Source organism: Coenobita brevimanus, chromosome 6 (genome assembly GCF_032717465.1).
Source record: "Coenobita brevimanus isolate Jiangsu-jjx chromosome 6, ASM3271746v2, whole genome shotgun sequence".
NCBI lineage: Eukaryota > Metazoa > Arthropoda > Malacostraca > Decapoda > Coenobitidae > Coenobita > Coenobita brevimanus.
In genome coordinates this window covers 59,078,649-59,087,161 of record NC_136959.1, presented here as the reverse complement: position 1 = coordinate 59,087,161, position 8,513 = coordinate 59,078,649, and the positions used below count along the sequence as shown (strand labels likewise).

Sequence of the window (8,513 nt, the reverse complement as noted above, 5' to 3'; positions counted from 1 at the left end):
AAAATGTACGGCACAGCGAGCGAACGATACATTTAGAGAGAGAGAGAGAGAGAGAGAGAGAGAGAGAGAGAGAGAGAGAGAGAGAGAGAGAGAGGATGGCGTGGGAGGGTAATCGCCCCCCTACCCCTCCTTCACACGGTACCGAGAACAGTGACACAGCGGAGGTCCTAATCACCACCCTGCCTGCATGCCTTCCACCACCTTGCTAACACACTGCCAACATTCAACATTCCCTCCATAACCCTGCCAACATTTACCGTACCAACATTAGTGTATCCCCCTCATCCTATCCTATCACCCTGCCACCATCAATATTAACCCTGCACACCTTCCTTACCCCTGCCACCACCTCAGCCCTGCCAACACTACTTTGCCATCATTACTCTCTTCCCCCTACCTCCTCTTCCCACCGTCACCACTTTCATCACTCACCAACAACCTGTCACCACTATCATCACCCTGCCACTAACCACTCTTGCCAACAGAGCATCATTACCGTTATCATCATTAATCATCACCTTTCACCACTTACAGTCTTCATAATACGGTCACCAATCACCACTCTGTCATCACCAGGTCCTGATCATCATCCTTGTTATCACTTCCTGTCACCACACCCACTTAACTGTTCATCTCGTTATCTCCATTCTGTCATCACACTTCTGTACTCTCATCACTACCACTTACATTTACCATCACCCTGGCACTGAGGAGGACCCTTCACGTGGTGGCACTGTGCATTTTGGGTGAAGCGAAATAGTTGCTGCGTCAACCTCTCACCAGCATCACTACTACTCATTACCCCTCACCAGCCTCACCCTCATCATCACCACCCCTCACACCTACGTCATCACCACTCATCACTATAATCACCATTTTGCTTATACAGTACCTACGACGTCACCATCATCCTTCACCACCCACACCATCCATCCATCAGCATCATCATCTGTTAATAGTATTACTTAACACCTCTGACCAACACCCCCCTCTCCCCTACACACTGTCACCATCATTTCCTGTTGGGGAGAGCTGAGGCAAGGGGGAGGGAGACAGGGAGGGAGGTAGGGGAGGTGTGGGAGACAGGGGGAGAGACAGGGAAGGCAAGAGGTAGGGGTAGTGAGAGAAACTGGAGAGAAACGAGGAAGGGAAAAGTGGAATGAAACGATGCATGGGATGGAGGTAGGGGAAGAGTAAGATGCAGGGAAGGGGTGTAGGGGAGGGATGGGAGGCAGGGGTGAAAGAGGTACGGAAGGGATGGGGAGAGAGAGAGAGAGAGAGAGAGAGAGAGAGAGAGAGAGAGAGAAGTGGGAAGAAGGAGATAAAGGGATGGGGAAAGGGTATTCCCCCCTGCTTTTCTCTCATGCTTTCCCTGTCCCCCCATTCTCTCTCTCTCTCTCTCTCTCTCTCTCTCTCTCTCTCTCTCACGGACTAAGAACAAGCAATTTAACATGAATATGCTCGAAACAAGTACAATAAGGCCGGGATATCAGGAGAGACAGACAGAGAGACAGACGGACGGACAGACAGACAGACAGACAGACAGACACACACACACACACACACACACACACACACACACACACACACATACAGTCCCTGTTTACACTAAGTCGGACCCTTACCGCCCTCCCTCACGTAACACTAACATCCAGAAATACAGCCAACACTTGTAAACACTTCATCTCAAACCTACACAGTCTTCACATGAAAAAATATCACCTCTAGGACAACTGTGTACCCCTATAACTGTATACCTCTATAGGAAACCTGTATATATTTATGGGACAACTGTATACCTCTCTCCTTGCACCAATAAAACGAACCTCACCTTCCTTAATACGGTCATGTCTCTTTCATTCTATCTCGGGCTACGACATATGATTTTTGCATATCAGGGAAGCTCTCTAGCAACGAAGGGGTTAAGTAAGGCTCTATATAACATCTATAGGTTGAAGACTCTTTTGCTAAATAAAATCGCATGGAGATAACAAGAGTAAAAACGTTACCAGACTGAAGGGGATACGTTTTACATATGCACCATAAAAACCTATAAACATCGTCAAGTTTACGTCTCTCTCTCTCTCTCTCTCTCTCTCTCTCTCTCTCTCTCTCTTATCTATCACAACGAGCGAAGATCTGGTTCTAGTTATTTTTTTTCCCCTCGAAGGCTTGCTAGACTGGACAGGGAACATTTGGACTGACACTGTTACCCGTGCAGTTTAGACAGTTATAAAACAGCCAACATATGATCTTCGTTCGGTGTCAAACCCTGGCTACCGCTTCCCTTCAGCTAGGGACAGGGGTACAGGGTGAACAGAGAGTATGGTTCGCGAGTGTACCAGTTTTGGGAAACAATACACCTTTTGCTGCTCTTTTTTAAACCATATTCCAGGGTATATGATGTATACCCATTATAACAATAGGATCATAATGTATCTTTTGCTACATTTCTTTCTTTGATCTAAATAATGTGACACTTCATCTCCTTCTCTAAAGCATCTGTATCTGTCCGTACTAGGTCTACTGCAGGACCAGGGAAAGTGATAATCTGAATTTACCTTCCTTTGCTGGTCAAGTACGAAATACAAAGGCGTGTCTGTGGAGAACGTAATGCATGTGAAAATCAAAGTGTTGAAGGAGTTGAGTTTGTGTGTCAGAGTATGGCGATCCAACATATCCTGCTTCTCTACCCTGTCCAATGATGTATTTTTCTCACCATCAGACGACTGTATTCACCTTTAGGGGGGATCTTTAGCAGTGAAGGGGTTGTTCAGGGCTATATCTACTCTCATCAGGTCACAAAGTCTCTCTGAACTGAACAAAGTCTCTAAAAGTTGCAAAAATAAGAAGGACCTCATCATATAATCCCACTAGTTCAAAAGGTCTCCTGAAGTGAATGGAAGTCTGTAAGAAGCAAAATTAAGAAAAACGTCATCACAGTGAAGGGGATTAGGTGTCCAGTCTCCAAGCACAACTGGACCAGCGCCCCGTACCAGCCAACACCCAAGCACAGACTTAAATTAGCGGCTTCTGGCGGCTCTCCACGGTCGTCCTACACGCTCTTTCACTTAACACCTACTCAGCTTTTCTAGGCACGCGACGCCAGGCCACGCATACACACAGCTGGATTACTACTTCTGTGCATATTAGATTACTCCCTTTATACACACAACTAGATTATTCTCTCACGCACACAGTTAGATTTCGCCTCTCATGCACAAAGTTATACTACTACTCTCAGGGACACAACAAACCCCTCCCCCCATCAAGAACCCCTAACACTACATTCACCTAAAGTACCGTGAACATTAAAGAATGCGCCGATACATACTGTGTTGTATGTTCTGTTTCAATTACCGTATTATTACTTCCTACAATGGTGCTGGAGAGCCTACACGTGGTGGCACTGTGCACCCTGGGTAGTGCAGCTGCGTCGTCCACCCAGGAACTAAACCTCATATTTCCCTGCACCTCGCCGTGGGAAGGACCTTGGTCCCAGCCTGGTGAAGCGCAGGAGGCATCGGATGTTCCTACACGGTGTATTTACTGCACTGTACATGTACGATGGCCCCACAGAAGCAGCTGCTTACTTGTGGTCGACGGGTCTGTTCAGCCTGACAGATGAGGGTTAGGCAACGACAATAACAATGTCCTAGAATGTCTGTCATTAAAGTACAGTATCATTGTATATGCTGATTGCTGGCATGTTTATACCTATGATGTCACAGTTATTCCCTCAACCCCATTCTCTCTCTCTCTCTCTCTCTCTCTCTCTCTCTCAGCAGCTGCCTCTCACCTCTCTCCCTGGTTCTATGAACGGTAATGTTCCACTTGACAAAACACTCACCCCTCATGGGGAAGGGGCGCGAGCTGGGTGGCGGGAAGAAGTGCGGTGAAGTGCTGTGAAGTGCGGTGAAGTGCTCTGAATTGCGGTAAAGTCCTCGGAAGTGCGCTGAAGTTCGGTAAAGTGTTCGGAAGTGAGATAATGTATGGTGACGTGTGATGGGGTGCAATAAAGTCAGGTGAAGTGCGGTGAAGTACGCTGAAGTGCGGTGTGAAGTGCCCTATGGTGCGGAAAGTGCAGTGAAGTGCAGTGAGGTGGAAAAAGGCGGTGATGGGGAGATGACGTTATCAGTACAATGGCGTATTTTTTTATATAATTCTTGTCACTGTCAGTCGATTTCTTTTTTCCATCCTCATTTTCTTCTTCTTCTTCCTCCTCCTCCTCCTCCTCCTCTTCTTCCTCCTCCTCCTCCTCTTCTTCCTCCTCCTCCTCCTCTGCTTCTTCTTCTACTGCTTCTTCCTCTTCTTTTTAGGCTCAGGACGAACTTTTCGGGATGGAAGGGTTAGTTATTGTCTTCATTAAACTGTTCACAATTTTAAGGTAAAGGGAAGATCAGGGTGAGGGGGAGAACTGTAGCTTTCAATAATTAACAATGAAAGTGATTATCATGGTGAGTGGAGTGCAGTCAGGGAATATAAAAGAACGAGAGAGAGAGAGAGAGAGAGAGAGAGAGAGAGAGAGAGAGAGAGAGAGAGAGAGAGAGAGAGAGAGAGAAAAAAAAAAACTTAACTCCACGATTTCACTTGGTATTGACTTAGGACAAAGATGAGGAGAAAGGCCTGGGAGGAAGAAAAAAGATTTTACATTCTGCAGTGAGGAAAGATTTTAAATTCCAAAGAGGGAGGAGAGAGATTTTTCTGATGGTGGAGGGAAAAGATGGACAGATTCTGAAGTGAGAGGTGAGAGCGATTTCAGATTTTGGAGGGAAGAGAGAGAGTATTAACCCTCTCAGCACGACGAAATTTTGAAAAGCGTGTTCTGAATTATATCACCCAGTTTTATTTTGCGTAGGAGCTCGCGATGTCCTCTAGCTGAAGGGACTAAAAAAAAATCTTTAATACTTCAGCTAGATTTTTTTTTTTTTTTTATAAAGTCAGATGCTTTTACTCACCACTGGACAATCCCTTGAGGTTCGGATAAAAAAGGAAAGAAAAAGAAAAATGATACGTATTCCACTTTAAGTTGGGAATGCAAGGAAATTAAAAGTAAGAGGTTGGACGAGGGCAGGAAAGGGAACACACAACACTAACTAGAAAAACTGTACACAGACGATTTCATTAAGCTTGGTATAGTGTTGAGAATGTATACGAACAAGGAGGAAGACTTCACGAGATTACGAATGCCCAAGACTCAATGAAGTGAGGTTAGACGACAATACGAAACGAAAGACAACTATGACTCTAGGAAAACTGCAGACGGGCCCAAGAGAACGTGGCGGTACTGTTTATAGAAGCACTGCAGGAAAAGAGACGGGAAAACTGCTGTATCTGCCTAGTCTTCCTCTTCGTCTTATCTCTTCTTCTTCCTCCTGCCTCTCCTTTTGTTTCTCCTTTTTTTCCTCCTATCCCCATCCTTTTTTCTTTATGTTTATATTTCTGCTTCTCCATGTTATCCTTCTCCTCTTTGTCCTCTCTCTTCCTCCTCCTCTTTCCGTTTCCCAATTATCTTCCTTCTCTTCCTTCTACTGCTTTCCTGTGTCTTTTCATACGTCTCCTTTATCTCCCTTCTACTGAGGCATCATGACATACAAACAAACGAAGTGAAACCCAAGCATCGATTCTGATAAAAAAAAAAATGTTGTTTTGTCTGTAAATGGGAAGTAGTTTGACGCTTGCATTTTCGGTGAGAGAATTCAATGTGTCGCTATTAAACAAACCAATAACAATTTTCAGCAGAGAGAGAGAGAGAGAGAGAGAGAGAGAGAGAAGCATAAAACTTTGTGTGCATGGACAGTAGCACAGATCAGAAGGTTTAATTATGTATATGTGACCGTCTCTCTGTCTGTCTGTCTGTCTCTCGACTCCACCCTAACACTCCTCCACACACCTTACTCATCATGACACACACCCACACTCGTACACACACCTGACCCACTATGCCCACACCATGATCCCCACACACCTAACCCTCCCCCTCCCCTCTCTCTCTTACACACACACACACACACACACACACACACACACACACACACACACACACACCTGGGCAACGAAGCGTGATGTGCAACCAGCCATCCAACCCCTCCCCTCTCTGGCACTGACCACACACACACACACACACACACACACACACACACACACACACACACACACACACACACACACATACACACACACAAAAGGGTCAGAAAGGTCAATATTGAGACAGGCTACACAACGTCGTCACTCTTGGCCCATTCCTTCGCCTGCTCTCATTACCAAGGTCACTAACGAAGCACAGTCATCGTCGTTAACCTTTTCACGTATTCTCTCACTTGGGTAACTATTCTCGCGATTGTTATGATAATGCCAGGCGCCTTGGCAACGGGAAATCCGTAGGAGTCACGGGAGTTAAACGCAAGCACACACACACACACACACACACACACACACACACACACACACACACACACACACTACACCCCTCTACTTCAATCCCTGCAGTACGGGGATTTATTTACTACACCCCTCTACTTCAATCCCTGCAGTACGGGGATTTATTTACTTGTTTCATTCTTGCAGCCTCTAAATGACTGTGTTAAGCTTTGGTGAATCCATTTGTAGTGACTGCATTGAAACAGTCTCCCCACTCCCCACCACTCCCCGGTAATCGAACTTCACCCCCTAAGCTGAGGAAAATCGTCTGAAGGTAGCAGGAATAAAGCAAAAAGCGCGTCATCGTATTTAAAGTTAAAATCCCAACTTTAAAAACCAACCCCGCGTCCCTTTAAAACGGTCTACGAAAAGAGAAGAAACTAATATTCGCCAAAATAAAAGTGATAAAATAAAATAAATACATACATAATAAAATACAAAATAAGACTGGTAATATAAATGAAAAAAAATAAAAAATAAAAAAATACGTGTTTGGTAAGGTCTCTTCGCACAAAGGGCTTTATATAATTCTTACCTCGGCAGCAACAACATTCAAAAGGTTGGCTTAGAAGCTCCTGTAACACATCTACTTCAGCGAATTATTCTGCACGTTACACCTGACTAACCTTTTATATGTTGTCGATGCAGGCTACGTCGATATTCCGGAGGTACAAATATCACGTAAGAATATTAAGGTGTAACAGGGAAAATAAATCAGTAAGGAAGGGATGCAACGAAGTCTCTATGCCAAGGAAAATTCGTTCATAAGTACCCCTCCTAAACACAACACAAATTTCTGATAAGAGAGAAAAAGTAAAAGGTAAGGTAAAAAAAATCCACAGCAATGGCAATGAACTAGAACGAAAATGCACAGCTACGTGACAACTTAAACTCTCGCTCTGTAAATGAAGGCCATTTAAGCATCAACATCGCCTATTTACACACATCACGCCTTTGAAAACATCCACAAACATTTAAATACAAATCTACGATACGAAAAGATGTAAATATGTTGGCCAAATTGAACGATAAGGGCAGGGGAATGGCGGGAAAAATAAGTGAGATGAATGACACCCTCCGGCAACTGCAAGTCTGGGCATCCCTGGGAAAGGGCGTCTCAGTTGCATGTGTAGCGGTGGTGTGTGGTGGTGGGTGTAGGGCGTTCCGTGTGTGTATACAGGGTGGACCATATATAACGCGCGTCTTCCACTCCACCAGGCGATTTCTCTGTGTTGTGGGGACGGCTCAGTCAGGGTTTTCAGTGTCTAACCTCCATCATTTATTCTTACTTCCACGCCCACACCAGCAAACCGAGCCTTCCCAAAACACATAAGATGCCGCTAGGTGAATATCTCATGGCGCGCTATTTTCGGACCGCCCTGTATGTGGGTCTGATCATAACCCACTTGCAACCTGTGTCCTCAGTATACGACGTAACTGGGCATTTTCAAAAGTTAATAAAGAAGGGAACCTCGGGGTAGGGACCTATGAGCTTCGCGACAATGAGCAGATAAGCGGAGTGCGGCATGCTTAATACCCTTCCAGCACACATGAACCCCGGGAGCTAAAGGAATAAAGAAGGTGGCAGCCATACTCTTACACGTTAATGAAATCTAACATCTTTATAGTTCTAATACCCTATGATCGAAGGATGGAAGAACGAGAAGGTTGCAATATATAAAACTGTACCGTACCAACTATAGTAATGAGCTGTCGAAGAGCATATAAAAGTGCAACATGTCATATACAGTACTAGAATATCGTTGTAGTTGTGGTATGTCTGAACGAAGAGTCGAACAGCGAATGTCACAAAATATAAATGGTATCATATTACGTGTGTCGCTTACATCTCAACAGTGCTAAAAAAAAATGACTATCTAGAATACTGGACAAACTAATGTGAGTAGAAAGGCTTTGATGCAAATTTTTTAACAGTGTAATAAGAATGTATTAACTTTGGCTATTGGCCCTCGAAGAATATGTAAATTAACTTAGGTGAATAATCAGTGTTGTTCTTAATCATCTACCCTTAGCACTAATACTACCATTATTAGTTTCAACCCCTTCAGTACGATGCCGTTATTCCGTCACTA

General features: G+C 44.6%; 1 protein-coding gene across 1 annotated transcript in view; it reads right to left on the bottom strand.

Moving 5' to 3' along the window:
* The window catches only part of LOC145401371 (galactoside alpha-(1,2)-fucosyltransferase 2-like), a 9,228-nt gene extending 8,429 nt beyond the window's left edge, over positions 1–799 (bottom strand). Inside the window, exon 1 of the mRNA XM_080273702.1 lies at positions 688–799. Within this exon, the coding sequence (XP_080129828.1) occupies positions 688–799 (112 nt within the window). The remainder of the gene's footprint in view (positions 1–687) is intronic.
* Between the last annotated feature and the right edge of the window lie 7,714 nt (positions 800–8,513).